Source organism: Bacillus rossius, chromosome 11, assembly GCF_032445375.1.
Source record: "Bacillus rossius redtenbacheri isolate Brsri chromosome 11, Brsri_v3, whole genome shotgun sequence".
NCBI classification, from domain to species: domain Eukaryota; kingdom Metazoa; phylum Arthropoda; class Insecta; order Phasmatodea; family Bacillidae; genus Bacillus; species Bacillus rossius.
In genome coordinates, this window is record NC_086338.1 from 58541876 (window position 1) to 58560201 (window position 18326).

The 18326-nt window shown below is 42.7% G+C and overlaps 1 protein-coding gene across 1 annotated transcript in view; it reads left to right on the plus strand.

Annotated features, from left to right (window-relative positions):
* The window catches only part of LOC134536486 (uncharacterized), a 41245-nt gene extending 25980 nt beyond the window's left edge, over positions 1 to 15265 (plus strand). The window contains exons 10-15 of the mRNA XM_063376207.1: positions 3959 to 4145; positions 5414 to 5554; positions 6415 to 6586; positions 7485 to 7593; positions 12214 to 12453; positions 13120 to 15265. Of these exons, the coding sequence (XP_063232277.1) occupies positions 3959 to 4145; positions 5414 to 5554; positions 6415 to 6586; positions 7485 to 7593; positions 12214 to 12453; positions 13120 to 13371 (1101 nt within the window). The 3' untranslated portion in view covers positions 13372 to 15265. The remainder of the gene's footprint in view (positions 1 to 3958; positions 4146 to 5413; positions 5555 to 6414; positions 6587 to 7484; positions 7594 to 12213; positions 12454 to 13119) is intronic.
* Positions 15266 to 18326: the final 3061 nt, after the last annotated feature.

Genomic DNA, 18326 nt, shown 5'->3' on the forward strand with positions numbered 1-18326 from the left:
AGGTAGGGTGGTACTCTGGGTGGAGCACAATGCCTGACAGGTAGGGTGGTACTCTGGGTGGAGCACAATGCCTGGCAGGTAGGTTGGTACTCTGGGTGGAGCACAATGCCTGACAGGTAGGGTGGTACTCTGGGTGGAGCACAGTGCCTGACAGGTAGGGTGGTACTCTGGGTGGAGCACAATGCCTGGCAGGTAGGGTGGTACTCTGGGTGGAGCACAATGCCTGGCAGGTAGGGTGGTACTCTGGGTGGAGCACAATGCCTGACAGGTAGGGTGGTACTCTGGGTGGAGCTCAATGCCTGACAGGTAGGGTGGTACTCTGGGTCGAGCACAGTGCCTGGCAGGTAGGGTGGTACTCTGGGTGGAGCACAATGCCTGACAGGTAGGGTGGTACTCTGGGTGGAGCACAATGCCTGACAGGTAGGGTGGTACTCTGGGTGGAGCACAGTGCCTGACAGGTAGGGTGGTACTCTGGGTGGAGCACAATGCCTGACAGGTAGGGTGGTACTCTGGGTGGAGCACAATGCCTGGCAGGTAGGTTGGTACTCTGGGTGGAGCACAATGCCTGACAGGTAGGGTGGTACTCTGGGTGGAGCACAATGCCTGACAGGTAGGGTGGTACTCTGGGTGGAGCACAATGCCTGACAGGTAGGGTGGTACTCTGGGTGGAGCACAATGCCTGGCAGGTAGGTTGGTACTCTGGGTGGAGCACAATGCCTGACAGGTAGGGTGGTAATCTGGGTGGAGCACAATGCCTGACAGGTAGGGTGGTACTCTGGGTGGAGCACAGTGCCTGGCAGGTAGGGTGGTACTCTGGGTGGAGCACAATGCCTGACAGGTAGGGTGGTACTCTGGGTGGAGCACAGTGCCTGGCAGGTAGGGTGGTACTCTGGGTGGAGCACAGTGCCTGGCAGGTAGGGTGGTACTCTGGGTGGAGCACAATGCCTGACAGGTAGGGTGGTACTCTGGGTGGAGCACAGTGCCTGGCAGGTAGGGTAGTACTCTGGGTGGAGCACAATGCCTGACAGGTAGGGTGGTACTCTGGGTGGAGCACAGTGCCTGGCAGGTAGGGTGGTACTCTGGGTGGAGCACAATGCCTGACAGGTAGGGTGGTACTCTGGGTGGAGCACAGTGCCTGGCAGGTAGGGTGGTACTCTGGGTGGAGCACAATGCCTGACAGGTAGGGTGGTACTCTGGGTGGTGCACAGTGCCTGGCAGGTAGGGTGGTACTCTGGGTGGAGCACAATGCCTGACAGGTAGGTGTTGTATATGTTATAGTTGGTATGTGTGTTTTTAGTATTGTAAAGTTGGTGTAATTTCCGTGTTGTGAATTTGTTGTCTTGTAAAAGAATGGCCTGCTGGGCGTTCAGTCAAATTTTGGTGTTCACGCAGTAAAGTTATGGAAACGTCTACTGTCTCAGTTCATTACAGTCACGACAGTAGAGTGGTACTCTGGGTGGAGCCAATGCCTCGCAGGTAGGGTCACTTTGGGTGTGCGAAACCATTTTAATTTTTTTTGACTTTACGTCTAATAAATCGATGAACGCCGGCTGCACGCACGAAAAAGTGTCCCGTTACGCACATTTCCCCGTTACGCTGTGTCCTGTTACGCTCATTGTACGTTTGCGCCACATCTATCTCTCTTCCACTCGATTGGCCTATGCGTCCGAGTAGAAGAAAGACAGCGGCAGCACACAACTTACATCTACACGTGAACTGTTTCGTCGACTGTTTATAAAGTGAAGTGAAAAGTTAATGTGTTTTTCATTGCTTATTACAACAACAATTTCGGCAATAAAGGTTAATTATTCTTGCATTTTAAAAATCTGATTACTATTGTAATTTCAATTATTTATTCTTTTATTATTAAAATAAAAATGATTCAATTTTATTCATAAAAGTATGCAATCATTTCATCATTGTTTTGTTATGACGTTGTCACGTTAAACTATGGTCCGTAAACCGACTTTACAGACAAACAATTTTTTTTATTACTCAGACACATCTTGCGGTATACAGAATTCCTAAAATTTTATGACTCAAAAGGCAACAAGACTTATTTTGTATACTTTTTGAACCTAACATTCGTGGGATTACGTAACTATTTCGAACAACGTCGTATTTACCTGAGTGTAATTTGCTTTGTTGTTAAGACAGGTAGTCAACACCGGACGGCATAGTCCTCAAAACAATTCCAACAGAAACTGTTTTATTATCATCGGTGCCAAATAGTTTATTAAATAATGTAAAAAAGAATTCTAAGGAAAGGATCAGGCCTGTAGTTACATTGAAAGAGTCCCAAATGCTACTGTTTTCGGAGGCTACTTCATATAAACAACCTAAATCCGTTTGACAAAGGAAACAGAATTTTTCGCCTAGTGTTTTTAACTGGGACAGTTTTTTCGTCTCCGGTCAGAGAGAGAGAGATAGAGATAAAGAGAGAGAGAGAGAAAGATAAAGGGAAAAAAAGTCCGTCACTGCTGGTAAATCCTCTTGTCCGCTGAAATAAATTTGTCGTCGCAGAACGGGGAAAGTTTCCTGAAGGAAGCGGTTGCTCTTACACTCCTACCACCCCGACCACTGTTCCGTGGAGACAACCAGCAGTTCCTCGGCGCGCCTCGGGCGGAACTACTGTCCCTGGGGGAGGGGGGGGGGTAAGTGACGTCACACGGCGCTGAGCGATGGACTGCGTGCCCCAGGCATCGCTGGAGTCAGCCCCCCTCCTCCGCGCGTGCTTCGAGAAGGGCGTTAAGTCACGGGGATCACAGAGGAAGATTGTCCAACTGGTCTTTTAGAAAACTGCTTCTGGAGACCTGAACGTTTCTGGTGGCATTTTTGAAGAAAAAAAAAAGTTAGACTCCATCAAGGGCGCCCATATGATAGTTTGTAAAAAAGGGGTGGGGGGGTTTATACATAGGAGTATGGAGTATTTTTTTTAAATATTTTGGAAGACGAATGGCGACTTGTTGTCAGCTATAAAATAGTTCCAGTTCCGCTACATAAAATATTTTAGTGCTTAACCACTTCTACGTAAACCGACATTTAAATTATTCTCTTGAAAGAAAAACATCTGACTATGTACATTATATTATTTTTCTTTTCTCTGAGAACTAGGCGCCCCCCCCCCCCCACTCTATTTTCCTTGCCACTGGTCTTTGGCAGCCTTGGAACTTCAGCCTTCACCGGTCTGTACACTATCAAGTTGTTTGAATTAAAATTGGTTGATACCACGTTTTAATTTTTTTTTCTCCAGCCTGAAAATTTCTTGATCACATAGCATTTTATAAGTTTATTATTGGCAAATTTCTATCACGCATAACGTGTAAAAATAAACCACAAAAAATAATTAAAAATTTACAAGCTGACAATTTGATGGCATATTTTCTCTGCAAGTTATCAGACCAGTCGGAGACTTTCTGTCTTTCCCCGGATGCAGAGCTTGATTTTGAAGGTTTCTGAAGAGTGTGTGTGTGTTTTAGTTTCTGCTCAAGTTGTATCCATCCTCACCGTATATTTATCCTCGAAAGGGGGTGGGGAATTTTTTGACTGTGGCGTTTAACTGGTGGAATCAGATGCTGTGTCCTGCCATGGTTGACCCAGGGTGTGTCGTTTTGCTGGGGAGACCTAAGATGCACATAAAGTTTGGACCCTGCCCGAACTTGCCCGAACAATTCACCTTCGGCCAACCTCGGGTTTATTTTCATTTTAATGTGGCCATACTAACCTAACTAACCGTCCATAGTGTTTTAAAAGTGTTTTTAATGTAGCTGACATAACCGACCACTCTTAATATTTGAATTAGTTTTTTCCCGCGCGAAAATAAAGCAAATCCCGAAGTTGGCCGAAGGTGAATTATTCGGGCGTGTTCGGGCAGGGTCAAAACTTTATGTGCATCTTAGGTCTCCCGTCGTCGCTGTGGGAAACGAGCCTCGTGTTCTTATGCTGCCGCGCGCGGCAGGTGAGGGGGAGGAGGGTGCCCGCCCCGCTGTTCGACTTCGCGCTGCTGGCGCACCACGTGGGCGCGCGCCTGGCCAATCAGGGCGCGGGGCCCTTCTTCTACCTCAGCAAGCTGGAGGGCGCCGAGGAGGCCCGCCTCTGGGACGACGTGTTCTCGTGGGCCGAGCGGCGCGCTGGGCTGTCTCACGGTGAGCAGTGGCGTAGCCAGGATTTGTGTATGGGGGGGTGTTAAGAAGCATGCCCCTTCCCCCCCCCGTATTAAAGCGGGGGGATCCGGGGGTTGTTCTCACCCGGGAACATTTGGATTTTAAGATGTAAAATAGTGCTATTTTATCAGTTTTCGGTACTTAAATTTAAATATTGTAATGGTAAAAATTTTATTAATTTTAATATGAAATTTGTTTGAGTGATGAATAAGAAATAAATTAATGATTTGGTGCTAAGTGGGAGGGTTTTTTTTGTATTCCCAACCCCCCCCCCCCCCCACCCCTGGCTACGCCCCTGACGGTGAGTCCCGTCTGGTCGTCGGTGCAATCCAGCACACGTGGTGGGGGAGAAACTCCTCTTGGCGACTGAAGCAGCTCGGATTCCGGGTCGTAGCTTTCACCGACCTTCCCGTCGACATTGCTGTCTCCATCACCAGGGAGCAGTTACCTGCTGCTCTTTCTACCCTGTCCTTTTTCCCTCGTCCAGACCGTCCTCTGTTTTCTGTATCATCCCACACTTAATGCAGAGCCTATTGCACCCCACAATGACAGAGCTCAGGGTTTTCTAATACTTATCTAGTGCTTATAGTCTAGAATTAAGAATGAGAGGAGTTAGTCATGGCGCCAATAGCTGCAATGGCTGGCCAATACCAGCACAATGCAACGGTGCACGAAACCCTTCCCTGCATGGTTAATCCCAGCATTATTAGGCGTATAGGACGGGGAAAGAGCAAATAAATCCAAAATTGTTAACACGGCCAATAATTTAATACTACAAAATAAATTTACCTGACTATTACAATCAACAGAATTAAAATAAAAATTAATGAAAATTACTAGAGCATATTATTAAAACATAATAAAATGATCGTACCTCGGGTTGCCAACCTATGGAGAAAGTTACCAGGTAAATGGTAACAAGGCAATCTATTGGAATGGGCTTTGTGCTTTAACGAAGTCCAATTTTCAATAACAAACAATACAATTGTAACATTACTTGCTATGAAGTTTGTTCATAACAATACGGTAGTTCATATTTTAACACCAAACCAAATAAAACAGTTGGTATAACAATCTTCAGACTATGGCATATATTTTTTAAATTTTAGAAAGGTAAAAAAAAACACACACTAATATAGGTTCAGTATTAATAATGACTTATGCTGTTATTTATTAGAAATTTGTCATTCTTAATCACATACTAGGTCTTAATTTAAAAAAAGAGCTTTAACATTTAACAATGTTCTCAGGTACTATTAAGGCGTGTGTGCTGATCGAGAACATATTATCGTCTTTCGAGCTGGATGGCATCCTGTATGCCCTGAAGGACCACTCCCTGGGCCTCAACTGCGGCATGTGGGACTACGCGGCCTCCATCATTTGCAAATTTGGTAAGAATCCAGAAACTGAAATATTTATAGTCTTTGAAATAATAGGATTAGTGAAGGTATATTTAAAGTAAGGGTTTTACATAGTTAGGATAAACTTAAGGCTCCGATGTTTTAGCTTATTGTTCATAAAATAAGAATAATTTGATCCATGAATTTTTTTAATACCTGAATTACTTCCTAAATTCTTCAAATACAAATTTATAATCATAATCATAATAACCCGAGTGAAAAACACGTGTTCCATAGAAACCTAAGGGTGAATTATTAGAGTCCTTGATCAATTGAATCCTTATAACACCTTTTTTTACAATGATTAAATTATGGGTTTTGCGATCTCAGAGTTAACTCTCTACAGAGACATGGAAATAACTTTGACCATTTATGCAGGTACGAGGCAATTCTTGATCTGAATCAACACAAAACACAAACCTTCACTAAACTATAAACACAGGTAGTCACTCGCCATGCTGTCAGACTACTCAGTGCTGTGACGCAACTGACAACAAACACAACAGATTCTGCCTGTTAGAGAATAAGTCATCGGCAATGTTGCCAAACGTCCTTCGATACCCGAAGGTGGATTAATGAATTGAGGATCCTTAATGTGATTTTTTTTTTAATTAATGCAAGCCACAGCAAGGTTCGTGTCACAAGAAAGCTGAGCACAACAGGGAAAAAACTGATTTCGTTTTCGAATTTTGCACCCACGACTTAGCTAAGAACACCGGTCCTATTCTTTGTGAGAAAATGCTGTTGACCTGCGATGACCATGGAGATGTCTCACCGACTTCTTGCCGCCACGGTGTCGAGAGTCAGGGTGCTACAGGAGACAGGACGCTGAAGGAGACAGGGTGCCACAGGGGACAGGCCGCAGTTCGTGCTGCCGGACCGCGGCAAGTACGTGAGCATGGAGCAGCACTTCCTGAAGTGCTACCTGCAGCTGGTGGTGCGCACGGCTCACCGCAGGGGCGCGCCAGCCACGGGGGGCATGGTGGCGGCGCTGCTACCTCCTGGCGGGGAGGACCCTGACAGGTGAGGCACTCTCGTGCTGCGAGCATTAGTTACTGTGTAGCCGTCATCTTCAAGTGTTCTTAGTGAAGCACTCTTAAATCAGCATATATTGTTCTGAGAACCTCAATTTAGTATTGCTTTAAAAATTATTATTAAAAATAAATTATTTGAAGATGAAGCCTACATTCGAACGGATAACCCAGAACTGTATACCACATGCACATGCTAGAATGTAAATAAAAATTTGCTTTTAAGTCTATAAAAATAACGAATAAGGATTATTTTAGTAGAAAAATATAAAAAAACGTGGTTGTATTATGAATTTTTTTAAAATAATGAGCCATTATAATATCAGGAAAAAATTTAATATACTACCTCTTTAAATAATCAATGGTTTTCAATTGATTTTTCTGTTTGTATTAGTTAGCGATCTGGAGTATCTTATGAAATAATATTTAGTCTGTAAATTTTAAAAGTTCCTCGAAAAACTCTGCAAAGTAAGAGCCAGAAAAGCATTTTCTGAAGTTACACTACGATGAAATCACTTATTCAAATCTGTTAATATATATCAGTAAATACTGACATATTAATCTAACCAAATAACGACTTTTATCAGAGAAAAACACGTGTTATGTGAGGAAACGTTTATTTGTACTTTTTTTTACTTCTGTATAATATCTAAGCACTGAAACAGACGTGGAAGGACATTCATGTAAAAGGATGTGTGATATGTACCCTCTGCTAAAGCTTCTATCACTATTGCATTATAGACAATGTTTAGGAGCTACAAGGTAACTGAAAGTCCCAACTCAATAAAAAAAGTCCCATCGATTGAAGGGCATCAATTCCAGACTAGAATAGCTCCATTACCCCTATCGCAATTTGTATAATGCCGGGGCATTTCTTCATTCCAATGCAGGCGTGAAGAAGTTGTGAGGAAAGTGAAGGAGGCCAAGAGGAGAGAAATAGAAGCAGGCGTTGATGGTTTCTTGGTGTACGATGTCGGATTGGTGCCGTACATGAACGAGGTAAGACGACATCTAGAGCTGTAGTTGTGTTACCGTTAGGAACGGGACTGGGTAACCAGGGCGTAACGTACACATTCCTGTGCGGACTGCAGCTTTAAGTGGTGTGTGATTGGCGGAGGCCTGGAGTTCCCCGCGACCTCTGCTCACAATGAGTGCTTCAAACACATGAGAAACCTGAATTTCCTTGGTGATTGTCGTTGCAGTCGAGATATTATTTTTTATGTTTGCATGGTGGCACATGTTCCAACTACTCTTTGAAATGAGCATGATGGTGCATGTTCCAACTACTCTTTGATATGAGCATGATGGTACATGTTCCAACTACTCTTTTATATGAGCATGCTGGTACATGTTCCAACCACTCTTTGATATGAGCATGATGGTACTTGTTCCAACTACTTTTTGATATGTGCATGGTGGCACATGTTCCAACCACTCTTTGATATGAGCATGATGGTACATGTTCCAACTACTCTTTGATATGAGCATGATGGCACATGTTCCAACCACTCTTTGGTATGTGCATGGTGGTACATGTTACAACTACTCTTTGATATGAGCATGATGGTACATGTTCAAACTACTCTTTGATATGAGCATGATGGTACATGTTCCAACTACTCTTTGATATGAGAATGATGGTACATGTTCCAACTACTCTTTGATATATGCATGGTGGCACATGTTTCATCTTTTTGAATCACACACAAATAACTTAATTTTGCTTGTTATCTTGCCAAACACTACAAAAAATTTGCATTCTTATAAGACACTATAAACTGATGATAATGCCATGGTAGTTGGTAAAAAAAAATATTATTTATTTTTAGTGTAAGTACATTTCATCTAAAAATTGTTAATTTAGTTGAAAATTTTAAAATGCTTTTTTTTTTTTTAAAGACCTCCGATCCCACAAGGGATGTATTCATAGGTAGACTATTAATGACACTGAATATATATTTTTATCAAAGTAACCGATTTCTGGGAAGTAATTCTGCGATACGCCTATGATGTGGATTTAAAACTGAAGGCCGTCAGTGATGTGACAGAACAATTTTTTTAAAACTATGCGTCCAAAAATGACATATTTATTCGTGTATATGCAACCACTTTCTGGTTTGATGTTTCAGCTCAGTTGACCTAGCGTTTCAGTTTTGAAGAAGGCGAATGGTAACCCTTGACCGCGGAGTTGTAATATCGAAACGAAGTCAACTGCAAAGGAAAAATTTTGTTTGGTCACAAATGCACTACTCATGATATCGAGGGGAAATAGTAATAACCTGCACCGGAGCTGCATTTACATCAAAGCCACGAGGATTCCGTGAAAACATTTTTTTTTTAACGTGGGTTTTCACTCACGGTTTCCCTCTTTGACCCGACATCAAAGCGCCTGTTCTTTGTGGGATTACATTTAAAGTATATTTTTCCTTTCATGTGCCTCGCACGTGCTTTCCCGGAGATAATTTTATTACATGATATACTTACAAATAATAAAAAAATAGGGCCAATTTTTCGTAACTTTGTTTCACATATTTGTTGTACATATGTAGTTCCTTCACTAGAGCAAAGTTACGTTAAAAAAATTTAGGCACACAATTTTGCCTATTATAATGAAAATTATTCTGACTCGTAAACGCAGGAATCACTCATTCATGAACTAATTAAGACTGAAAAGCGAGTTTACATTTTAAATATTTTAATATTGGCAAATTACGTGAGCTGTGTGCTATTTATGACACGTACTGGAACTTGCATTCTTAAAATTATTAAATGTAAATATTTCATAAAGGAATAAATATTACAAACACATATCCACAGATTGTAGTACATTAAAATGTAAAAAAAAAAAATGTCTGTAAAGTCGGTTTACGGACGATAGTTTAACGTGACAACATCATAACAAAACATTGATGAAATGATTGATCCAGAAGAAAAGGAAATATCATATTCGGCCTGAGACTGAGCCGTAATAGGTTTTTGCAACCAAACCATTTAGGCATTAAAAATATTATATTCTTTGAAGAACAATTTTTTTTTAATTTTTCTATCTTTTGTATGATAAAATCTACCTCTGCATACTTTTATGAATAAAATTGAATCATTTTTATCGATTTTTTTTGTATGGATACAAAGGAGTGAAATGAAATGTACAATTTAATTAATAAATTTACTTTTATTTGCATTCATTATTCAAATATATTTATTACTTTTGAAATGTTACGTGCGTCGTATTTATTTTTTCAAGTTTAAAAAAAAGTTTCGCACCTGCCGGGATTCTAACCGACAACCTTACAGTTAGAATATTTTTTCAATTTTTTTTTTCAAATTCAAAAGATTTTTATTTTACATTGATACAAATTTACATTTTCATGACAGTGTGGCATGCCAGCACCAGGTGCTCCTTTGCCAAAAAACACATTTATTATTTATGGTTACACTTTATAAACACTACAATATTTACAGAAAATTACATAAGTTTTGCAGATATTATTCAAAGGAAAGTTTAAAAACCTTTGTCTCTTGTCTGGGGCTATCAGCCCTATTTTTTTTGTGGTGAGTTTTTGCACACATCAGGAAAACACTTGAAAAATCAGATAAATATATACATAGGATAAGTTTTGATGAGGTGAGGATATTACATAACTTTAGGTGGACAACTCACATAATATGCATTATATACATTATTTTCAGCCAATGGCACTGTGGTGGGCGTCCATTGGCTTTTGCGTCGCACTGGCACTGTGGGGGGGGGGGGGGGGGGGGGGTGTCCGGTGCACTACACTAGGTTTCATGGCCTAGGATGGTATCTTTTTGCTTGCCACCCTTTTCAGGGTGGTCTGCCTGGATGGTACTCGGTGATGAGTGTGTAAGGGTAAGGTCTGTTGATGTCGTGTTTGCCAATGTTTTGTACAAGTGTGGACGGGTGTTGTGCTGCATTCTTGAAGAATCTGTCTGCGTATTGTATAACAAGTGATCTGGGTGATTGTGTGTGTGCGAGGGCATGGAGCTGTATATTAGTTACGTATTTGTATTTGCCGAGTGTTGCTCTGAGTAGTTTATTGAAACATGTGTTTAGTTGGTGGAAGCGGATGTCTGGTACATGGGCAAATATTACGGATAGAATATAGCGCCGCTGATCGCTCACCCACGAGGCCATATTCGAAAATCAATTGTTTCAGATGTTATATATACATTTATAAAAATTTTGTTCACGGTAGGGGAATAATATAATTTCGTTGTTATAACTGGATTTTATAACAAATACGCATCCCAAATACACCAAACTTATTTATAATGTGTTACAATATTTTTTAAATCATTGTGCAAAAGATCCCGGTTGTAATTTGCATTATTATGTGTAAATGTAAAACACCATTGTTGGTTCAAAACGTATTTGAATATTCAACATTACTTTTAAATAACTGTACCGATTGTGCTGAAAATCGGTGGACAATCGTTAAATTACATAATATTAATAATTCAAACGACGAAAATTTGATTGAAAAGTCAAATCGATGATCGTTTCAATCGAGTGGAAGAGAGATGCCACGCATGCGTAGGCCCTACAATGAGCATGAAGAGAAATGCTACGCATGCGTACAATGAGCAAATAGGACACATCCGTAGTGGGACATCCGTAGTGGGACACTTTTTCGTGCGTGCAGCCGGCGTTCATCGATTTATTAGACGTTGTCACGTCAAAAATTGAAAATGAAACTGAAATAATAATGAATATTGACATATTATATTTGTAAAATTGTGCATTTATATTACAGCAACTCTATCACTACAATAAATGTCTACAGTAATATTTCTTTCAGATTTTTGACCGGGATGTTAAGCTTTGTTTCGTCCTAGTACCTTTATTAGTGAAGTTATTGGTTTTTTAACAAATTATGTGATTATAAAATATCAATAAAAATTTAAAATCAGACCCCAATGTTCTTAAGTGCGACAAGAAATATTTGGCATTGTTTCGAAAAATGTATTTGATACATTCAATAGTTGCCATAGCAATCTTTTAATGGTGTTTGCAATGTAGAAATTTTTTACAGAAAATTTTTTTTAAACGTCATAGCTGGTTGCACTGCACAACATAAAAAACCTACATAACTGACAAAAAAATTATGAATATTATAAAACACAAATAATAGCTAATTATTAAATTGAGTAAAAAAATTCAAATAATGAAAATCAATAAATATGATGAAAGTTTATTGAAATGAATTAGTTTATTAATTAAAATTGTAATAGTTTATAATGGAAATAAATTATACATACGGGAACATAACCTCAAAAAATATGTTTTTTTTTAAATTTTATGTCAGTATTTTATATCAGTCCCCTCGTGTAGTTCGCCTGTTAGTTGCTGCAACCTGGCGACAGCGCGTGGAACTGTAAGAACGCTCGCTTCTTAGTTTTCGGCTAGAGTGAAGATAGTTTTTGTAATGGCAGTTTGGTAGTTGACAACGTTTTTTGTGTTTTCTGATGAGATAAGTTCTTAATTAATTATAATTATTGATGATATTAATAAAAATATATTAAATTATTGATACACATAATATTTATTCGCGTGTAGCCTTGTTCCGCCCGGTCGGCACGTGCACACTCTGCTCGCAGCTGTGGCGGGAGGCGGCGCCGGCGGCGGCTCGGGGGCGGGAGATCTTGCCGCGGGACCTGCTGGCAGTGCCGCGCGGCGGGGCCACGGCGGCGGGGCTGAAGCACAACGCGGCGGTGGCGCTGCTGTTCGCGCGCCACTGGCTGCGCGGGGAGGGCCACTTCGCGCTGCGGGGAGCCGTCGAGGACTCCGCCACCGCCGAGATCTCCCGCGCGCAGGTCTGGCAGTGGATCCGCCACGGGGTGAGTCCCCGCCGGTCCCCACACGCCTGCTCGTCCGCCGTTCCGTGTCTCGTCGCCCGCTATCGCTCGCCAACAGCTCACCCGACCTCTTCACTTCACTCTCGTGTCGCTCCGGGGATCTCTAAGTGTAGCCACCAGCCTCTCTCCCTCCCTTATCCTCTCACTCCCTCTCTCCCTCTCCCTCCCTCTTCCTCTTCCTCTCACTCCCTTTCTCTCTCACTCCCTCTACATCTTTCTCTCCCTCTCCCTCCCTCTTCCTCTCACTCCCTTTCTATCTCACTCCCTCTCCATCTTTCTCTCCCTCAAACTCCCTCTTCCTCTCACTCCCTCTCTCTCTCACTCCCTCTCCATCTTTCTCTCCCTCTCCCTCCCTCTTCCTCTCACTCCCTCTCTAAATCTCTCCCTCCCCCGCTCCCTCTCTCACCCTCTCTCTACCTCTCCATCTTTCTCTCCCTCTCCCTTCCTCTTCCTCTCACTCCCTCTCCCTCCCTCTTCCTCTCACTCCCTTTCTCCCTCTCTCTCTCTCTCTCTCTCTCTCGCATGCCTGCGCACATGACAGTGTCCGCTCCCCTGGCAGTATCACAAAAAGAAATCGAGATGAGCTCCGGGAAGTATCCCAACACGCCGTGTCCAGGTTGGGTGAATGTGGCTGACGGCCGGCCGCAGGTGGTGCTGGAGGACTCCGGCGCCGTGGTGACCCTGGCGCTGGTGCGGCGCCTGGTGACGCAGCTGGTGACGGAGCTGGTGACGGGGGACGACCACCATCAGGAGCGCCGCCGACTGCAGGCCGCCGCAGAGCTGTTCCTGGACGTGGTGGGCCGCCGGGACTGCCCCGACTTCTGGACCAGCGTCCTGAGCGAGAGCCCCGTCTTCCGCGCCTGCCACGAGGGGCGAGACCCCCCGTCCTCGCGCCTGTAGCCTCGCCCTTATGGCCTGCGCCACCCCCGCTGCCAGTCCGGAGACCTCGCGTCTACTGCCGTGGCCGCGCTCATCCCAGCCACCAGCAAGTCTGCCTGCAAGACTACAAGGAGAGATACAAATATACACACGAGGTTGTAACCTCTCGTGTCTGACGCGAGGGACACAAGGGATGGAATGGAAAACAAAGGTGTGCAGCGTGTTAACACATTTATTCGTCCAGAAACACAAACTCTTAACGAGGCGCCACGGAAACGTCATCATGCACGTAGTGCGAGAGCATGCGTAACAAGGTATTTTGTTCATGTCAGATGAGGAGGCACGACGGAGGAATGCTAGAAACCTGATAAGCGATGCAAAAATCTGCCGGCCACGACAGGTGGATGTTGTGTGAGGGAGATGTTAATTCAAGACAATGCGCGGGACATGATCTGTTGCAGCCAGTAACTCACATTTATTTACAATCCTCTGATTTGTCTGTGCGTTCAGTCAGTTTGAGCGTTTTTTTTCAGTGGGCGCAACGCACACACACAGTTGGCGAAGCATAATATTTTTTTAAATACATGTATGTGTGTATTTTTTCGAGTCAGATGTCTCCAGTTTGCTTGGAATATTAATTAAATGATCTGTAAGTAGAAAAATACGAAATTTCACTCAAGAAACAGTGGTGTGAATAATTGAAAAAGCAGATATTATACAGGAAAGCTTACAATTTTTTTTATATGTCATGTTAAATGTAGCGTGACAATATTTGTTATGTGGCATATTAAACATACATAAAGTCAAATTTTCTTCGGAGTTTGGATTATGAGAACAGACTTGTTAAGCTTATCGATACATGCAACTTTTTTATTTTATTTTATTTATTCATTTTAAAATGTGGTTGCTCGTGATTACTGTCTATTCTTTAAGATAGGATAAGTAGGGGCAGGCATTTTTCACGAATAAATATGAACGCTTATTAGACTGCAACCAGTTATACTCACACCAGCGGTTTCTTCCTTGTGATTGGCGGACGTCTGCGAGGGAAGTCGTCGCCTTATTTGACCCGAGCCACTCAGGACGCGTTTGCTTCCGCACTGACTCGCTGTGATTGGTGTTGTAACAATCGATATTGGCCTGAAAGAAACTCACCCATTCACGAGACACATACGATGCTACGGTGTTTTAACTTTCAGCTACTCTTAGAATCTTTTCGGGAATTGTGCATGCCCCTGAGGATACGTTATTCTGCCGCAGCTGCAAAGACGCGCACTGGACCGGCCCTGGTTCTACCGCGAGTCGCGCGAGATGTTTCCTGACTCGGGCCGCGCGCCCGGCAGGTTGGCAGCACTGCCTGTCACGTGGGGCTCGTGAAGGAGACGGATGGGGGTCTCCTGTCCCCCGGGAGAAAGGTGAGACGTGTCTCGCCGAGGGGGCAGGGGGGAGGAGGGGATAAATGGCTCGTGAGACGCCGCCGCCATTTGTTCGTCGCCTCACCCCGCCGCGTGACCTCTGGGAGGTGAACAGCTGACTGTGCTACATCTCCTGGCAAGTGTTCGTTGCATGGTGCGCGCGCATACATGTATAAAAAAAACAACGAAGAAACACGCCTTTCAAATGAGCTCTCCGCTCTACCTAGGACGCAGTACGGCAGCTGCAATTAGTTGCAAGCTTCGATGATAGAGTGCACCACCATGCACACAAGAAACACTGGGGTCTCATATTCGGGCACTGTACCTCGGAGGCAAAACTTTATGACCACTTTTGGGCAAGTTATGTACTCTCATTTGCATAACTAACGAAAATAAATGACTATGCTGGATGTTCATTCAAATTTATAAAATTTAATTATTTATTAAATAATAATGTAATAAATTTATAATGCAAATAAATTATACATACGGAAACACAACCTCACCCAGGTTTTTTAAAACTTGGGATTACTCTTTACTACGATTTTCGTATGTCCCCTAATTATTTATGAAAGTGACCATATATATCATACACGTGGGTCCACCATCTTCCTGTGAAAATTTCGTTGCATGGTGCGTTTACAATCAGATCAGTTTCTGTTACGATACAAATTCGTGACACTAAATCCCTTTCCTGATGGACAGCAGGAACTCAGGGTGACTATCTGCAGTGCTCCGTGAGGTCAGGAGGAGCACAGCTCGAAGGAGTACCCTGCAATCATAACATTGATTAATTTTTTGCAAATGGAACTGAAATAATATTTGTACGTTTGTACATTCACATGAAAACAACTGTATTACTACAAAAACGTCTGCAAAAATGTGGTACTCAGATTCTTTCCCGGAAATTTATGTTTAATGTTGTGGCAGTACCTACATTCCCTGAGTAGCATTCCGAATATTTATGATTTTAAAAGCTTGAATAAAATTTAAAAAAAATATATAAACTAAATTTGAAACACACCACGCAGTAGCCAAAAACCTAAATAAAAAAATGAGTTTTCCCCCCTTCTATTTGTTCAGAGTATTCCCACAGAAATACTCAAAAAAATACTATTATTATTCATGTTATCTAACTTTTGGTCAATGATAAATTTTTATTTTATTTTTTAGGTTATATCTTTTTGTGAATAGTAATTTTAAAGGACTTATTTTTCTTTTCTACATCACATGCCCCAGGTTGTATTTACGATTTACTGAAAATAACATATTAGACATACCAAATTGTAAAAAAAAAAAAAGCTTTTTTATTCACAATAACTAGCACTTGGATCAGATTCACAAATGATGCCTGACCCTCAAAATAATAAATTGAACTTGGCCATCATTGTCATAGACTACTGATAGAAAACTGTAAGCTTCATGGTATATTTTTTGTGGTTGTTCAGACTGTAAATGTTGTTGCTCTGAGTGACCCCTGTGATTGGAACACAGGTAAATTGACACGCCTTAAAGGGATAGAAGCCAATGAGAACTACCATACAACCATCTTACCGAGTCATGCTCGATCAGGAGCGAAAGAGGAACGAGACAGCAGCCAGTGAACACCTGAGACTGACTTCATAATGCACACGTAGCCTGGCACCAAAAACACAAAAACACAATATTTTTAGGTCAATAAATATTGATAACTATTTGGAACACCTGTGCTTCGCTACGGCAGTCCACAGGCAGAACACAACTCATCCTCGTGTATACGCCACTGCCGTTGCAAGAGACGTTACCATGGATCGCAGAAAGCTTCATCAATGAAATGGCGGAATTTCATCCACTCTCGCTAATCTTCTGTGGCCTCTGGTCTAAGGGCCGCTCAAGACTGACCCCCTTAAGTATGAATGACCTTGGAATGGAAGATCACCTTATAATGGTTGCACTTGGTTGTGAAAAAAAATGTGGTGTGATTGTTAATAATATCCGGATCTCGTCATCGTAGGGAGAAGATGCATCCCGCAACACGGCACTGTTCTGCTCGTAGCCTAACTGTCACGAATCCGGGGGCTTTGCTAAACAAGATCAAACAAATTTGTAACGAACGAACAAACAAGCTGATAAGAAAGTGAGTTAATATTGCATTGTCATCCAGTTCTGAGCTAATTTTCAAAGTTAAGAAGTGTCTAGCTAATCGGGAAGTTAGTTTAAAATCGATTGCAAAATTTGTACCGAACAGACAAACAGACAAGGAAAGCGAGTTAAAATAACACGTTTTTTAGTACCTAAATTCCAAACTTTTCTTGAAAAGTGGAACCTTTTACGTGGCTTCTGATATCGTTTACTGGTTCCGAGTGGCATTTGTTATTTCTCCGAGGGACACGAAGGGAAAGAGGGGAGAGGTGAAACAATAAATCAAGACAATTGTTACTTATCAGACATCATTTCATGCAAATGAATTACTTAACGATTTTTAAAATAACAGTTAGGGTCCTGACGCGGTTGTAGTTCACAGAAAACTCTTAAAATTGAATCACGGATAAAGAAGGTTGATAAAGAATGAGGTAGAAGGGACGTATGCGCCTTAGGTGTAAATTTCTTAACGAAGTTTCGCCTCTGAATAAGTTGAAAGGAAGGAAGGAAGAAAAAAGGCTGCTGGGTTCGTGGCGTGGCGGTCACGCGGAGTGAATGAGAATAGTAAAACAAGGGGTGGTTTGAGCAGGGTTGGAGGGGGTGGCTGTGCTTGAGTAATTACTATCCTGCCAGCCGTGACGCTGTGTGAGGGTAGAAGCCCCTGGGGAGGCACGTGGGGGGGAGGAGAGAGAATAAAAAAAAATGGCGGAAGGGTAAAGGAAAGGGTTTCTCCTTTGTAGGTGTCTCCCGTCGGCAGGGCCTACTGCTTCCCCTCGGCTCCGGAGGAATTTATTTGCCAACATTTTGGGGAGGGAAATGGGGGGGGGGGAGGTTTTGGTGGAAAGGGGATGCCGGTCTTTTGTAGCGATGTCCCTCCCCTGTTTGTCCGCTCATCTCGTTAAGCCCCGGCGCCCGAGACACTAATGAGCCGAGGGGAAAGTTAGCGCAGAAGCGGTTCATGAAGACAAGGCAGTTCGTGGCTCCAGGGAACTCGGGACATCGCGTGGTTGTAAGGTTCAATATGCCACGCCTGTTCCCTGACCGCGTTCCTAATGCACGGTGGGACACGGCCAGTAACTTCTTTATTGGGAACGGATTTTGCTGTCCTGTCCGTTGCCGATATGCTACCCGAATTACGCGCATGCGCAGAGCTCACACTTTTCCGTGAATTTAGTCCAGATGGCGGACCCGCATCTGGCGCCATTAACTCGTACATAGTCACTTTCGTGACCACCGTGGGACGTACCAAGCGTATTGGTGTGCCAAGTGAAACTTTATGATGTGAAAACTATCCTGGAATACATTAATGGTCATAACAATAAATAAATAATCGCAACTTAAAAAGTTCAGGCGGTTATATTTTTGTGCGACAGTGCTGCAATGTGCAGAATTTTTTGTAGTAATAATTGTGTGGAGGTGAAGCAACAAAACAACACCGCA